Genomic DNA, 17,720 nt, shown 5'->3' on the forward strand with positions numbered 1-17,720 from the left:
TTTATCTAGTTTATGAGAGTTTTAATTATTTAAACCTGTTTTAATATAATTTTAATTTGAAAGTGTTGGTAATGTCTGAGCTGTCGGCTTGCCTAGTACCATGTTAGGCGCCATCACAATAGGTTAAGTTTTGGATCGTGACAACCCTTAATTTGGACAAAATGCCATATGGCACCTCCAGATTAGAGTGACTCCCGCCCCTGATTTTTTACCTATCACCCATTTTACCCAATTGACTCATCCTAGTATGGATTCAGGAAAATAAAATTTAGGATAGGTCACTTTAGTCCCGAGGTGCCACGTGTTATTCTGTTTAAATTAGGGGTATTTTTGAATCATATTGTAACGATAGGGGCCCAGTCCACTAGATAGTGAAATGGATGGCAGGTTTAAATAATAGTTGAAAGTAGAAAAAAATATTTGATCCTTTTCAGTTTTCTTTTTTTCTTTGCATTCATAATCGTGCATCGCCGACAAATTCACTAGTCGTAAATATAAAATTGAGTAAAAAAAAATTAAGACATAACTAATGAGGAAAAACACATCAACACTGGCACGTATCTTTCTCCAACATGAAATTATTTGTTAATTCTAAAAGAAAAGAGTTAAAATGAAGAGCATGGCTCCGGCAAAAACAAAGTGATAAAAACAAAAAAATAGCAACATTACTTTTAGTTGTACAATGATCAAATTAAATTCCCTAATGAAGTTGCGTTTTATTTCAAAATATAGCATCTAGGTTCAAAACGCATGTACACAATATACTGTAGTACTATTTTACAAGTGACTAATTGAGTGTCATGCCTTAGGCATTGAAGTGATGGACGTTTCAAAAGGAAGCATAGATTTGCATCTGAGTCAAAATGTGCTCAAAGTTATCTGTGGACTTCTCAATGGGATGTGAATGCATGCCTTCATAAGTAGTTACTACTACTCCTTCATCCTTTGACAGCCTTTGTACTTGTTTCTTCACGTTACATCCTTGATGCGTGCATCGGTAGTAGCTTCTGATGAGCAAAAGAAGCAATAATTAGAGAACATTTAAAGAAGAAGGATTCCGTACATTCTCTTCGAATTGAAAGTAATCTCCGATAACCTAAGTTTGGGAGTAACTGTAATGAAACTGATATCCTCACTATGACAAAATGGTTTTTGTTTTTGTTTTTGTTTCGAATAAATTGATATTAGGCTAGTATTTTCTCTCAAAATGGTTTCTCTTTTAGTATTAGTTTTCCGTAGTTAAATTTCTTGATATTTGACCAACATACTTAGATGTAAAAAAAAAAAAAAAATATTTTACGTTCTTTCTGAAGGCCGTTCAATATATATATATAGAGAGAGCAAACAAGGGATAAATAAGTAGAAAAGAAGGAAATAAATATTTAAATAATGAATTTCCATTCACTCAAATGGTTTATCTCTCACTCTCTTTGACGGCTGTAACGAGTTCGTATTCTTTCGACTGCTTGAAAGAAGCTGCCATCTTGACACTTAGCAGAATCTGGATTTAGTTCTACCTAACTTTTCCCATATCTAAGTCCTTAGGTACTTGAAAGTTGTACTCCTGGGGAAATAATAGCAAATTATCGATTTAAAATAGTGAACTTTATGCTTTATTTATGATCGACCTAGCTAGTTAGATCGATCAGTTTCGTATATAGTTAAAAAATATGAATTTATTCCCAGCTGTATATATCATTGTTAAGTGAGAGAGTCCAATTTATTACAAGGAGTACTCTTATTTGTGATCAAAGGGTTAATTGAGTTACCTTGCACGTTTTGTTTAAAATTACTCCACTATTTAACGTAAAATAAATGTGAAGCTCCAAAATTATAGTGTTGCAATAGCTATTGTTAAAAAGTAGAAACCAATCAGCAAACAAAGAGAACTTCTAAACCTTAATGTAAAGGTCTATTTGTTTTTTTTTTTTTTTTTTTTTTTTTTTTTATATCCGAAAACTAATTTTGATTAATCTTGACGAGGTTGCTGTGAAATTTTTAAGGTATACAGAAATTGACTTGAGAAATACACCTAAATGCTTAACAAAAAGATACATTTCCCATCCTAGTTGAAAATACTTTGTTACGTTTTGATCCCCACCTTCTTTTGTCGTTTTAGTATTACTATGTATTAGACCTTAACAGAACTAAAACACATAGAAGAGTTCCATTATGTAACATGATCCCGTAGTATTTTTAACAAAGTTATCGTTTGAAAAAAGAATTAAAAGATAAACTTCACTTCAGAAAGTTGCTATGTATTGAATGATTTTCAACATTCGAAGAAGCTTGTAATTGAGCAAATAAATTACACTAGTAGAGTTATGCGGTGATACTAATATTGTCTCCATTAGTCTTTTTGTTTTCGTGAGCCGAGGGTCTTTCGAAAACAACATCTTTACTTCTTGGGGTAGGAAAAAGGTCTGTGTGCACACTACTCTCCCCAGATCCCACTAGTAGAATTTTACTGGATTGTTGTTGTTGTGGTTGTTGTTAGCAGCAAAGAGTAAGTAAGAAAAAATTACTAGTAGATAAAAACTGACCTTGGGAATCTGTTGTTCTTGACAGCCTTCTGTCCGTATTTCCTCCATCTATAACCATCATCCAAAATATCCACTTGACTCCTTGTTTGAAAAGCATATCTCGGTTTTTTAATCTTCTTCTCAACTTTATTCTTCTTACCCGATCTCACCTCGTTCTGATCATTAGGGTTATACGGAATGCTATTTGGGTGATCAGTAACAACACTGGAGCTAGGAGCTTCCATGCTTGCCATTAGCCCCAAAAACCCGCTCGATTTCTTATTGTCTTGGGTTAATTCAGTTGTTTTTGCTTGAGAATTGTTGTTCATCATATTCATTACTGACAACTGATCAGACGATGAAGAAGAGTAATTTGGAAGAATATGTTGATAATTCTCCATCAAAGTAAATGAACTTTAAGAGAGGAAGTTGTAAGGAATGGAACTGTGGTGTATGTGATTTTGAAGGCGAATTTACCATTAAAGACTTTGGACTAGTGTGGCGGCTATGGTGTCTATCTAGGTTCACTATATTTTATCTATTGTATTTTTTTAATGTCATAAATGACACGTAATAATGTCATTATTAGTTTAAAATTGAAATTAGTACCATTTCATTCTTTTAGTATAATCTCTTTACGATAGAGAAAGGTGGAACTTTCAAAGTATCACGCTGATAGCGGGAGCTACCCTAAAGTTATTCCTTTTTTTTTGTCTTTACCTTTTCAATCCTGATCTTTTCTTAAATTACTCTTTAACGTTATATATGCGTTGATACAATTTCCAAGTAGTGATTATCAAATTATTTAATAGAACAGTTTTCTTTTCCTCTTTTACGATAATCGATATTTACTACCAAAAATTACAGTATATTATTTTGAAATATAAAGCGTGAAAGTATAATTTACGTACACGACCTCCGTGTAGTCACTCAAAGGTTGAATATGGCTCCTATCTTCAAAGCTTAAGAGGTGATCAGAACTATTATTATATATAGATTCTTCAAACAATTGGCATGTTTGTTGCATGTATATATACACATGTACAGTGATGACTTTTTAGGGTTAATTGGTTTTATGGCCCATTATATTCTTTTTTGATTTTATATCAAATTTCCCAAAAGATTTTTATATTTGCTCAGAAAAGATATGAAAATAAAATATAAACTTTTTTCAGATATTATTCATTCTATTCTAATCGTAAAGAATTATGTTGATCTAATCTCCTTTTGAGTATAATTCTGGTGCGCTGGTGTATATTATTCACCTGTATGACGGGAGCATGCATGAGTACAAAATTTATGACATCTTTGCTGATCAAAAGTGACCAACCATCTATAGTCCTTTTAACTTTTTCCCAGTCAAAGCACGTGTGCTCGAAAGACTTTTAATTCTAGAACTAGAATGTGACGGTCGAAAAAGAATGGTACTCGAATCTACTCAATTAGTATTTTTATATTGTTCAAAATAAGTATCTATTTATATAACTAAAAATAGATTTAATTTATTTTTTTAAAATTAGCTTTATATACGTATTCCTAAAAAATCTTTACTCCTCACATTAATTATGCTGTAATATTTAATTAAGGATAGTTTAGTCACAGTAATTATTTTTATCTAGAATTTAATATTTTCTTAATGTGTGTACCCAAGATAAATTGCCCAGACCGAAGGAAGTAATAATGAAAATTCAAGAAATATAGGCTGCATTGAAAAGAATGGTACATGCATCAACCAAATATGAATATATATATATATATATATAGGAGGCAAAAGTGTTTAATACTGTTCCAAAGTAATCTTTATAATTTGAAGAAGTCTAAAACCAAAGTAACTCTAACTGAGAAAACATAAATCTGGAGCTCAAAAATTAATCTAGACTCACCATTTAGACGTTTGTCTTGATACGAAAGTAAATTAATTTTTTTATGTTAAACGTTTAAAGTCTTATAAGATATATAATCTTTTTCAAATTATCTTGTTATTGACTGTCTGCTCACTTCTTGTTCTCTGTCTTGGTTCCATTGTTTGAAGTTACCTCAGATCTAAATTCTTTATAAAATTACCATTTCTAGAAAATCGGAAGGAGCCGCCCTATGAGAGAAAGTTGAAACTGATAAAACACCATTATCGATTAAGGAAATTAAAGAAAGAAAATCTCTAGAAGCATAGATTAATATTAGTCAGTCAAACTATCTAAGAAGCCACCAACCCCAATGGTATTAAAATATTCTTTTGGAACTTCTTCTTTTTGTTTTTCAATATAACGAAGCTAATGTGAACTGGAAAATTACCAGGAATTCAATGTACGTGGAAAGTTGCAACTTACTAACTGTTGTAAGTCCAAATTTGTGGACTATATTCATTCCACCAACGTGTTGCTTTTATTTTTCTCCTTTATTGCTATTTTCGTTTTCTTTTAGGAGGAGGAGAGAGGGGAATGTATGTAGCCATGTAGGTTTGTCTAGATTTCTTGAATTTGACTGGAATTGAGGGGCGGCTTAACCCTAAAGCCACCAAAGCCTTGGCTTTAGGCCCCAAAAAATTAAAGCCCCAAGATTATATATTTATTTTTAGTGAAAAATAATTTTTTGCAATCATATGTTGTTAATTTTAATCAACTACTACGTCCATATTTTCAGAGTTTATACTATGTACTATTCAAAAATATTTAATGTAATTATGGTTGAAAATAGTAAGCAATTAAATTTATAGTTACTTCCTATCTTAATTTTGTCTAATGCATTTGAACTTAAATCATTCTTGCTTATAACTTTGGCGTTGTAAGATTTTTTTCAATTCTTTGAATGTCATTTTAAATATATTCAAGCTCTTACGTATTTTAGTCGTTTATTATACTCTAATTTGCTACACTTTAATTGAGTTTGATTTAATCATTAGTGTTTTGCACTAATTGCATGTTTTATGCCTTTTAGAAGTGATTCTAAGCTATGCAGATGTTATGGAATGAATTCGAGCTATTTGGAGCTTTGAAGTCTGAGTAAAAGCCCAAAGGATTAAGCCGTGATCGTGTTCGGGGGTCGAGGATCAATTCTGGACGTCAAAATTCAAGGAAAAAGCAACTTCTGAAGAAATGCACTAGTGCGAGGCACTATGCGACGCACAGTGCGAGGCATTAGTGTAATTTTATGTTAGAAATTTCCAAAGTTTAGAAACTGAGTTGTCTTGGTCTGACAGGAAAAAGCACTAGTGTGATGCACGGAGCGACGCAAAGTGCGACGCATAAAAAGCAATAAGTTTGCAAGTTTTCCTATTTCGGCTAGGAAAAGGAGATTTCGTCTTGGCCCAACCCTACTTGGTATAAATACATGTAAAACGTTATTTGAGGACTTTTGACATCCTTTAGACCTAGGGAGAGCACGCAGCCGTCGTCGAGGCCGAAATTCATCAGATTCCATCTTTCTTCCATCAAACTTAGTAACCTTTACTTTTTTTGATGATTTGTTGTTTTGCTACCATGTCTATGTGGAGCTAAACTTCGCATTCTAGGGTTGTGGTTGCTATGAATATTGAAGTTTATTAATTATATTACCGTTAATTCGAGTTATCATCTTTAGTTGTTTCTCTAATTTTGTGCATAATTGCTTAATTGTTTGCCCAGCAGTTGAGTTCTATTTACTATCTATGTTACGCTAGTGAAAGCTATGTTTAGATTAGAGTAAAATTAGAGAGAGCTTGTTTCTGAACCTGTGGCTTGGGGAAAGAGTTCGCGGTTAGGATTAGGGGTGTGCATTTAATTTATCGATTCAATTTTGACCATAATTACTTATCGATTATCGATTTGTACATATGTTTATCCTTATCGTTTCAATAAGGTTTCGATTTTTTCGATTTCGATTTATTGATTTTTGGGGCTTATCGATTCGATTATGGATTACACCAATAACAAAATTTGTGGGATTCCACGGAAAGTATATTGCTATAAACACGCCTAACTAATATGGACAAAAAGAAGCTAAAATAAGACGAACAACGTTTATAACATAAAAATTGTGTCAACAAGCACATGCAATGAAACTAAAGTAAGGGATCAAATGTATGCCGCCAACACTCCAACGGTATAAAAAAATAAAAATACATCATCACGGCTAATTCTATTTTCCATTAATTTGAACTTCATTTCCTTGAGCTTTAAATATGATCATTCCTTAAATGTGGTAGATGAAATAATAGGGTTAGGGACTTAGGGTAAAGGAAAGGGTATTATAGAATAAGGGTAAAAAAAATTAATTTTTTTAGTATATCTTATCAGTTTATCGATAAACCGATAACCGAAGAGGAAAAAATCAAAATCGAAATCTATAACTCAATAAGGAAAATTTCGAAATCAAAATCAAAATCGATTAATTGATAAACCGATATTGATAAACCGATAACAAATAATCGATTCAATTTATCGATAAACCGATTCGAATGCACACCCCTAGTTAGGATAGGAATATATCTAACAGTCTTGCTTAGTTGAATACCGTTTTGTATTCGTTTATGATAGATTCAAGACCATATGAATATAGAATTAATATATTATAGATAGACGGATAGTATTGTGGGAACATGCTATTTATATAAACGATCCAGTAACTAGCAATCATAGATAATTCGAATTAACAGGTGTAATTATGATCTCAATAGGATTCATGAACCGACCACAACCCTGGAATCTATATCTCCCGTGGTTACGTGTTTAAATTTAGCATTAATAGTTGTAATAGAAAAGTTAAACTTTTGATCATCTTGGAAATTAAATTAATTTTAGTTTGCTTATTTAAAGGTTAATTATCTTGGACATTAAATTGAGTCACTTTATTATTTAATGACCATGTATACTTGCGTGTAGTTGAGGAACCAACAAGTTTTTGGCGTCGTTGCTAAGGACTTAGTTATTGATTGTTTATCTAAGTTTAGCTCTTAGTTAATTTTTGTTCAAGTTTTAATTTTTTTTATTTAGTTAGTATTTTCTTTTCTTATTTTGACATGACATCTTGGAATAAAGATTGTTTGAATAATGATTATTCTTACTTTGATGATCTTTGTCCATATTGTGGAGGACTGCACTGGTGGAAAAATTATCAGAATGTTCCCGAAAGCGGATTATGCGCACAATCTCAATCCTATGAGTGAATTATTTGTAACATGTGTGGTGGTCAAGGTGTCCATTGGGATGGTTGTCCTAATTCTTTATATCCATCTCCCAATCCTTATTATTGTAACGACCTGACCAGTTGTTTTGAGCTCTAGCGCGTCGTTCAGCAGTTTGAGGCTATGAGCAGCTTCACTTCAGGTATTATGACTTGTGCGCATGATTGGAATTGAATTTTGGGAAGTTCAGAGTTGCTTTGGAAAGAGAATTCTCATTTCGGACGTTTTAAGTAGAAAGAATTGACTAAGGTTGGATTTTTGAGTAAACGGCCTCGGAATTGGGATTCAAAGGTTCCAGTAGGTTCGTATGACGATTTCGGACTTGGGCGTATGTCCGGACTGGGTTTTTGAATGCCCGGAAATGTTTCGGTGCCTATTGTGGAAGTTAGCATTTTGTAAGAAATTTCATAAGTTTGGGTTGAAGTGCATTTCAGTGTTATCAATGTCCGTTTGGATTCCGAGTCTGGGAATAGCTTCGTATGGTGATTCTGGTATTGGGAGCACGATCGGAACTAAATTCGGAGGTCTGTAGGTCATTTTGGAGTCATTTGCCTAAAGATAAAAATTGAAGGTTTTTGGGAAGTTTGACCGAGAGTTGACTTTTTGATATCAAGGTCAAATTTTGTTTTCGGAAGTTGGAGTAGGTCTGTAATGTCGAATACGACTTGTGTGAAAAATTTGAGCTCATTCGGAACTGGTTTGATATGTTTCAGCATTAGATTTTAAAGTTAGAAGTTCATTAGGCTTGAAGCGATGTGCGATTTGTGGCTTTGGTGTTGTTTGACGTGATTTGAGGCTTCAAGAGAGTTTGTATTATGTTTTGGGATTGGTTGGTATGATTGGACGGAGTCTCGGGGGCCTCGGGTGTGTTTCGGATGGGCTACGGGCCATTTCTGCATGTTTTAGAGTTGTTGGTTTTCTGGTGTATCTAGTTTCCTTCTACGCGAACGCAAAGGGAGTCCCGCCTTCACGAAGAGGAAAGTGGGAGGCTGCTGGATTTGGCCTTCGTGAATGCGAAATGGAAATCGCGAACGCGAAGGGGTAGGTTGAGCTGACTACGCGAATGCGTAAGGGAGATCATAAACGCGTAGAAGGAAAGAGGGGAGCGGGGCCTGAGGCCGTTGGCCTACGCGAACGTGAACACGTAGGGTTCGGAGAGCTGGACTTCATGAACGCGAGCGTCAGGTCACGAACGCGATGAAGAAATTTTGGGGCTAAAGCTGGTTGTGCTTTGCGAATGCGAGGGCATTTCTGCGTTCGCGAAGAAGGGCAGTGCTGGGCAGTGACTTGTTTTAAGACGGGAATTTTGCCCATTTCTTTCATTTTTCTCTTGGCTTGGGCGATTCTTGGAGGATTTCAAGAGGGGTTTTCATCATTCAATGGCAAGTTAAGTTATCCCCACTTAATAGGAGTTAAATACATTGATTATATGGATTTTAATATGGAAACTAGTGGAAATTTGAGGTTTTGAGGAAGACCTAGAAATTTGGTATTCTTGAATTTTGACCACGATTTTGGATATGAAATTAAGAGAAAATTATATATTTGAGTTCGTAAGTTCATGGGTAAACTTTATCTTCAAAAAAATTCGGAATCCGGGCATGTGGGCCTGAGGGCTATTTTGTCAAACTTTCGATCGGGGGTAGGAATTGTTATAAATAGGATTGTAATGAGTAATTGAACATATATTAATGGATTTGCATAATTATTGGCTAGTTTTGGAGCATGGTGCATCAATTCGAGTCTTTGGAAGGGCGTGGAATGCCGGTTATGGAACTTCGGAGTGAGGTGAGTCTCCTTTCTAACCTTGTAAGAGGGAATTGTCCCCATAGGTGAAATAATTGGTTATGTGCTCCAGCTGTGGGGGCTATGTACGCACGAGGTAACAAGAGTCCGTGCGTAGCTACTATTATGTTTAAGTTCAGGTAGTCTAGGACCTAAAATCATGCTATAATTGGAATATTTGTAATCTTATTGACAGTTTGAAATGCTTAAATTACGTCGAATTAGTAAATAAATTTCTAAAAAGATTAAACTTCATTTTCTTAAATTGTTAAAAGAGAATTGGCTTTCTTTGGATAATTGTTCCATGTTGACTCCTTGGTTGACTGTCTATGTGTGTTTAATTTCGGAACGGGCCGAACGCCTCGGTAGATTAAATAGATGCATATATGGTTCGTGTCATTCGACCCTCTAGCAGTGCACAGTTTAAATATTGTTAGATCGGGCCGTACGTCCTCGGCATGATTTGCGCATGTTTGTATTGCTTGCCTTGAAATTTATTGATATTGATATTTGCCCTTCAAGCCTTGAGGTAATTGAAAATTAATAGATTATGAATCCGGAGACTTTTAATATAAAAATGAACTTTTACCTGTTAGTGAATTATTTGGAAATTACTGTCGTTCTTAATAAATCCATGATTATTCTCATTAATATTATATTATGATTGGACCACTAGTAAGTGTCGAAGTCGACCTCTCGTCTCTGCTTCTTCGAGATTAGACGGGATACTCATTGGGTACACATTATTTTCGTACTCATACTACACTTGCTATGCATTTTTGTTGCACAGGTTCATATGTGGCTAGTGGCTTAATGGCATAGCGGCATGGTTGATACAAAGACTTGGGTGAGTTGCATTTATCGAGACGTCCGTAGCCAACAGAGTCTCCTTCAGAGTATTTTATTGTATTTTTATTTCTGTCCACTTTTATTCCGGACAGTCACAGTATTTTATTTCATTCACTGGTAGATGCTTATGCACTTGTGACACCGTTCTGGGATGATCACGGAATTTTTCAGTAGTTAAATTTTGTAAAGACACCCTCATTTATTTACTGGAGTTTATTATTTATTATTCATTTGTTTAAAGGAAAATAATTTCAAAATAAATATAATGAGAAATTTCTAGTAAATTGTTGTTGGCTTGCCTGCTAGTGGTGTCCGGCGCCATTAGAGCACTAGGTTCCCTTAGGTCTCACGAGTCATGAGCAAGTCTATTAGGGTCTCACGGATCGGTACGAAGATGTCTGTACTTATCTTCGGGAGGCTACATGGCTGTTAGGAGTACTTCCCTTCTTGATTCCTCATCGTGCGATTTGATTCCTTGAGGCTTATGCCCTTGTTTCCTTCCTACTCAATCTTACGTGACGCGAACTGCTGGTTATATATCGAGAATTGAAGGATTGTATTTCTCCTGGTATTGTTTATTGGGCTATTATGGTTGCCTTGCGGGAGGATATCTTTTCATTTCAGCTCAGTAACAGTATTCTTGAGAGCTTTGAGACTATGCACAGATCGCTATGGTTGCTCATGATTAGTTATCTCACAGTACTGACTTGATGGTAGGATACTTTCCTATTTGTTGGGGTGGTGAATAATTTGAACGAAAGTATACTCAGTGTACGATTCAGAGATCTGATATTTCTTTTCTGGCGGAGGAAAAACAATTGGCATATGAATGTCTAGATTTGGGGTGATGGAGAAACGAGACTTGGTATTTTTGAGCGTGGTGGAATTTTCATATGCGATGTAGTGCGTCGTCCTCGATTGAATGTGTTAAGCTCGCCGATGTTATGGTCTTCTACAATTCGCATTTGGGGCAAGACATTGTGAAATAATATTGGAGAAACGACTATTAGAGATCGTAGGGTACAGTGGTTCAGGATTGAGTCGGTGTTTCTAATGTTGACGGCCCGAAAAAGATGATCTTCGGAAAGGTTTAAAGTTAGTAGCGATTTGTGGGTTCAAGTGCTAGAAGATAGATTTTATTTAATGCAACAACTGAGCAGCAAAGGATGAGGAAGGACATGTAGGGAGTGTCAGGTGGTGGTTAAAATTTCTAGAAGGCCAGGTATAAGAAACGAAGGTCGAGAAGTTGATTAAAAGAGTGAGTTCCGCCAAAGTGGGAAAGCGGCGGAGTTGCATATAGGTTTTGTGATAGGATGACAACACAGCTTAAGGAAAGTTTTGAATGATTTGGGGATCTTAGCGGTCGATGATTGGGTCTACGGATTTAATTTGAAGTATTAGCTGTTATGCGGCGGGAGATTGGATATGACAGGAAGGAGTTGTTCGATATGGAGAAGGATACAACACAATTTTGAATCGGAAGATATTGTCGCACATTCGGTTGATGTCCACAAGGAGTGAATGGACTTGTGCAGTTGGTGAATGAGCATGGGCTCAGGTGGGTTATTTCTTGTGAGCAGGTCAACGGTCGCGTGGTTGGCGAAGTTCCTGCGAAGGATTTTACTGGCTATCCGGTAAGAGGTCGAATATGTGAATATTGCTAGAGATTCAGAGCGTTCATGAAATATTAACGGAAAGATTTCAAGGAATCTGTTGGTTTGATTGCGCAAGGTCATGTCAATACGAATAAAGAATCCTGGTGAATTCCAGAGTTGTGTAATAGTGGCTTCGAGCTAAGTGGGAGAGTCCCACCGCCTATGATTGGGTTGCATGGTTAACTACTTGCGAGGTTTCTGGTTATTAGCATATTGATAGGTTATTTTAGCTATGGAAAAAGAACATAAGTGGTAATTTGAGAAAAAAGAATTGGTAAAGGTGTGCTATGGTTGGCCTTATTGGCTCACGTTTAGACTTGGGGAAGGATTCAGGATTTATGCCTTGTGTAGGTGCGGGTTTCAAGGGAAGTGATTCTGCTGGGTGATTCATTGAGAGGGTATTCATGTGCTAGAAGATTCATAGAGTTGATTATATTCGGGGCCAAGCCAGAGCGGATGACTCTCAACAACGACCCTAGTGGATTCAAAGGGGTAAAGTGTGGTGCCTAATAATTTCGAGCTTATAGGTACGGTTAAGAAGCAAGCTTTGTAGCAACTTATGAGAAGAGGAACAAAATGTCCTATGATGTTTTGACTTGCAGTGTAGCATTTAGGGGGTATGAAATAGTTCATAGGATTTGAGACAACATGGTCTCGTGATTCAAGGTCACTCGGGATGAGTGCGGATGGAGTGTGTTATGCGTTGAATGGAGTTGTTATTATTTCTAAGGCAATCAAGGATAAATTTGAAGAAGATAGATTGGTTATCCATAGTTGAATTGGCATATTGGTGGTAGTGACCTTCAGCGTGATCAACTTATGCAAGTGATTATGACGGAACGTGTGAGGCTTGTCGGCTGCCATAATTGATGTTATTCAGAAGCATTCTACTATTATGGCCTGTTATGTGGAGGCGGATCCCGGAAGGGCTATGGTGGCTTAGACCACTACTTAGAGACTTGCATATTCTACGGTTATGAGAATTCACTTGTGTGTTACTCTAGTTCTCCTGAAGTGAGTTAGGTGAAAAGCTTTTATATGATGAAGCGTTAACCTATTAGTGGTTCCAGAGTTATGATGAAAATCGTGTTCTATCGCATATTGGCATGATGGGTGCAATAAGTCGTATGCAAATTGAAGTAAGGATCAAGGTTGCAGTTCGGTGTTGACAAGGATGTCACGGGCTCGGATGAGCAGGAAGAGAGTTTCGATGTTTAAAGTAAGTTGGTATTGTCCTCAGCGTCACATGAGATTGGTGCTTTGTGAAAAAGGCTTTGCATCCTGGTTAAGGATTCTTGATTGCTTTTCAGCGTTAGTACGACCGGTGGTTTGGATGTACATACCTATTATCTATTACGGAAGGTTGTGGGAGCGTGCCCCCCGGGAAGGTTGTATAAGTGTGACATGTACTTACTTGATTGATTAATCAGTTAAACCAAGTATGAAGATTGTAGTGATGTCGTTGAATTGAGAATTGATGCTTGGATGGCACTCGATTTATTGGGTTGTGGACTTTGGAGGATTACTCTAGTCATGATGGTAGTTCTTGGTGTTATGAGAAAAATGGGAGTTATTATGGACCTTTGAAAGGTTATTAGACTAGTTCAGTGTGATCAGAATCAGCTTGAGGTCTGTGGATGGACTAAATGTGAATATGGGCTCTATATCAGGCCAAATGTGTTCATTTCAGCAATGCGCTCCTTATGGAAGAGTAGTCGAGGTACTATTTCATCGTCAGCTATTTGATGCAATGATATATTGCGCCGTATGATTTGCAAGACGACTTGGTGAATTTCTTATATGTTGAGGTTCCACGTAGAGATGATGTTATATGAGCAAGATGGCTCTCGAGATTCAGATCGTATATCGCACCTCAGTTGTGCTTGAGTTTTGTAGCCTATGGCTCTATATGTCTCCCCAGGGATGGTATTATGTACTTAGTGTGTTTGTGACTGATATTCAGTATTTTGTTGTAATGAGCAATCTAGCTCTATGTGTAACTCCTTTGTGAATTTTATGTGTGGATCGGGTGGCACGCCGCTATGGGTATGTTGTTTGGATCAGGTTGTGCGCCGCAACAGTGTGATGTTGAGTACAGATTCCGATATCTGTTTTTATGTGTTTTGTTTCCTATCTTTCTGAGAAAAACTCATATTAGTTTTGCGCCTGCGTCGCACGTATGATTCGCGAGCGGGGTGTTTGTTTAGTTATGTTGACCGCATCACATGTATGATTCGCGAGCGGGGTAATTGGATTTCCTTTTCAGAGTTCATTTTCCTTTATATTACGTTCGAATTGGTAGTTTATTGGCACATTATAGCTTCATATGAGACTTTTGATCATGTCCCAGATGGCTTATTGCCTGAGCAGTTCGTACTGGGTGAGATGAGATCATTGGATTTAGGATCAGTGCAATCTGATTATATGAAGTATATTAAGGAGCTAAGACCACTATTTGGTTCAGAATGAGGTGATGGTTCTTGTCAGGAGTATAAACCCAATGATTTATTGATTCAGCAGTTGGTTATGAATTTATACACATCTCTTTCATCGTGGCGGTATTGTAAGAGTTAAAGAAAAACTTATATATATCATGAGGTGCATTGGGAGCATCAGATTCGTGGAATTTCGACTAATTTGATCAGAGAATGTTATTGTGGTCCTGTGAGTAAAGTGGTGCAAAGTGCGAATTTGACTAAGGTATGCAGTTATGTTTTGGTGCTGCGTGTAGTTATTGATACGGTGAGCGTTTGTTGGAAACAGGCCTGGCATAAAATTCCGTATGTTGGAATTTGGATCTAAGGCTTATTTGCTTGAATAAAAGGGAATATCTCCAGAATTTATTGAGCTAATGTGCTCCACTGAGTTGTGGTAGCATGGGTAGGTGCACGAGGTGTTAAATAGTGATTTTAGACTACTTCAGTGTAGTTCTCAGCACGTTCGAGGACGAACATATGTTTAAGTGCGAGAGAATGTAACAACCCGACTAGTTGTTTTGAGCTCTAGCATATCGTTCAGCAGTTTGAGGCCATGAGCAGCTTCACTTCAGGTATTATGACTTGTGCACACGATCAGAATTGAATTCTGGAAAGTTTGGAGTTGCTTTGGAAAGAGAATTCTCATTTCGGACACTTTAAGTTGAAATAATTGACTAAGGTTGGATTTTTGAGTAAACGACCTCGGAATCGGGATTCGAAGGTTCCAACAGGTACGTATGATGATTTCGGACTTGGGCGTATGTCTGGACTGGGTTTTGGAAGGCCCATGAATGTTTCGGTGCCTATTACAGAAGTTAGCATTTTGGAAGAAATTTCATAAGTTTGGGTTGAAGTGCATTTCAGTGTTATCGATGTCCGTTTGGGATTCTGAGTCTTGGAATGGCTTTGTATGGTGATTCTGGTATTGAGAGCGCGATCGGAAGTGAATTCGGAGGTCTGTAGATCATTTTGGAGTAATTTGGCTAAAGATAGAAATTTGAAAGTTTTTGGGAAGTTTGACCGAGAGTTGACTTTTTGATATCGGGGTTGGATTTTAATTCCGGAAGTTGGAGTAGGTCCGTAATGACGAATATGATTTGTGTGCAAAATTTGAGGTCAATCAAATGTGATTTGACGAGTTTCGACATCAAATGTAGAAGTTTGAAATTTCAAAGTTCATAAGTTTGGATTGGAGTACGATTCATGATTTTGATGTTGGTTAATGTGATTTGAGGCCTCGAGCAAGTCTGTGTTGAGTTATGGGACTGGTTTGTGTGATTGGACGGGGTCCCGGGGACCTCGGGTGTGTTTCGGATCAAATTTGGATAAAAATCTGTTGTTGATTGCTGGTATCTGGTTTCCTTCTTTGCGAACGCGAATGGAGTCCCGCGTTCGCGAAGAGGAAAGTGGTAGGCTTCTGGATTTGGCCTTCGTGAACGCGAAGTGGAAATCGCGAACGTGAAGGGGTGGGCTGAGCTGACTACGCGAACACGTATGGGAGATCGCGAACGCGTAGAAGGAAAGATGGGAGCGGGGCCTGAGGCCGTTAGCCTATGCGAACACGAGGCCTGGAACGTGAACGCATAGGGTTTAGGGAGCTGGCCTTCGCAAACGCGAGCGTCGGGTCGCGAACGCGATGAAGAAATTTTGGGGCTGAAGCAGGTGGTGCTTCGCGAACGTGAGAGCATTTCCGCATTCACGAAGAAGGGAAGTGCTGGGCAGTGACTTGATTTAAGACGGAATTTGGCCCATTTCTTTCATTTTTCTCTTGGCTTGGGCGATTCTTGGAGGATTTCAAGAGGGGGTTTCACCATTCAATGTCAAGGTAAGTTATCCCCACTTAATAGGAGTTAAATACATTGATTATGTATGGATTTTAACCTGGAAATTAGTGGAAATTTGGGGTTTTTGAGGAAGACCTAGAAATTTGGTATTCTTGAATTTTGACTACGATTTTGGACATAAAATTAAGAGAAAATCATATATTTGAGTTTGTAAGTTTATGGGTAAACTTTATTTTCGAAAAAATTTGGAATACGGGCACGTGGGCCCGAGGGCTATTTTGTCAACCTTTCGAGCGGGGCTAGGAATTGTTATAAATTTGATTGTAATGTGTAATTGAACATATATTAATGTATTTGCATAATTATTGGCTAGTTTTGGAGCATGGTGTATCGATTCGAGTCTTCGGAAGGGCGTGGAATGCCGGTTATGGAACTTCGGAGCGAGGTGAGTCTCCTTTCTAACCTTGTAAGAGGGAATTGTCTCTATAGGTGAAATAATTGGTTATGTGGTCCTAGTTGTGGGGGCTACGTATGCACGAGGTGATAAGAGTCCGTGCGTAGCTACTATTATGTTTGAGTTCGGGTAGTATAGGACTCAAAAGCATGCTATAATTGGAATTTCTAAAAAGATTAAACTTCATTTTCTTAAATTATTAAAAGAGAATTGGCTTTCTTTGGATAATTGTTCCATGTTGACTCCTTGGTTGACTGTCTGTGTGTGTTTAATTTCGGAATGGGCCGAACGCCTCGGTAGATTAAATAGATGCATCTATGGTTCGTGCCATTCGATCCTCTGGCAGTGCACAGTTTAAATATTGTTGGATCGGGCCGTACGTCATCGGCATGATTTGCGCATGCTTGTATTGCTTGCCTTGAAATTTATTGATATTGATATTTGTCCTCCTAGCCTTGAGGTAATTAAAAATTAATAGATTATGAATTCGGAGACTTTTAATATAAAAAGGAACTTTTACCTGTTCATGACTTATTTGGAAATTATTGTCGTTCTTAATAAATCCATGATTATTCGCATTAATAATATATTACTATTGGACCACTAGTAAGTGTCGAAGTCGACCTCTCGTCTCTGCTTCTTCGAGATTAGACGGGATACTCATTGGGTACACATTATTTTCGTACTCATACTACACTTGCTATGCATTTTTGTTGCACAGGTTCATATGTGGCTAGTGGCTTAATGGCATAGCGGCATGGTTGATACAAAGACTTGGGTGAGTTGCATTTATCGAGACGTCCGTAGCCAACAGAGTCTCCTTCAGAGTATTTTATTGTATTTTTATTTCTGTCCACTTTTATTCCGGACAGTCACAGTATTTTATTTCATTCACTATTAGATGCTCATGCACTTGTGACACCGGGTTCTGGGATGATCACGGGATTTTTTAGTAGTTAAATTTTGTAAAGACACCCTCATTTATTCAGTGGAGTTTATTATTTATTATTCATTTGTTTAAAGGAAAATAATTTCA

The 17,720-nt window shown here is 37.0% G+C and overlaps 1 protein-coding gene across 1 annotated transcript; it reads right to left on the bottom strand.

Moving 5' to 3' along the window:
• Nucleotides 1-655: 655 nt before the first annotated feature.
• LOC107816034 (putative WRKY transcription factor 75) lies at nt 656-3,026 on the bottom strand. The gene is made up of 2 exons (XM_016641712.2): nt 2,544-3,026; nt 656-1,007 (listed from the first exon to the last, which is right to left on the bottom strand). The coding sequence occupies exons 1-2, from the start codon at nt 2,921-2,923 to the stop codon at nt 830-832; spliced, it is 558 nt and encodes a 185-aa protein (XP_016497198.1). The 5' UTR covers nt 2,924-3,026; the 3' UTR covers nt 656-829.
• Between the last annotated feature and the right edge of the window lie 14,694 nt (nt 3,027-17,720).

The sequence above is a fragment of the Nicotiana tabacum genome, chromosome 5 (genome assembly GCF_000715075.1).
Source record: "Nicotiana tabacum cultivar K326 chromosome 5, ASM71507v2, whole genome shotgun sequence".
Lineage (NCBI taxonomy): Eukaryota > Viridiplantae > Streptophyta > Magnoliopsida > Solanales > Solanaceae > Nicotiana > Nicotiana tabacum.

What these genes read in the sequence shown, in the direction of transcription:
- LOC107816034 (XM_016641712.2), bottom strand. Translation starts at nt 2,923, where the DNA reads ATGGAGAATTATCAACATATTCTTCCAAATTACTCTTCTTCATCGTCT. An exon ending in AAGAACAACAGATTCCCAAG is followed by an intron (nt 1,008 to 2,543) that starts GTCAGTTTTTAT and finishes TTTGCTCATCAG; the next exon opens with AAGCTACTACCGATGCACGC.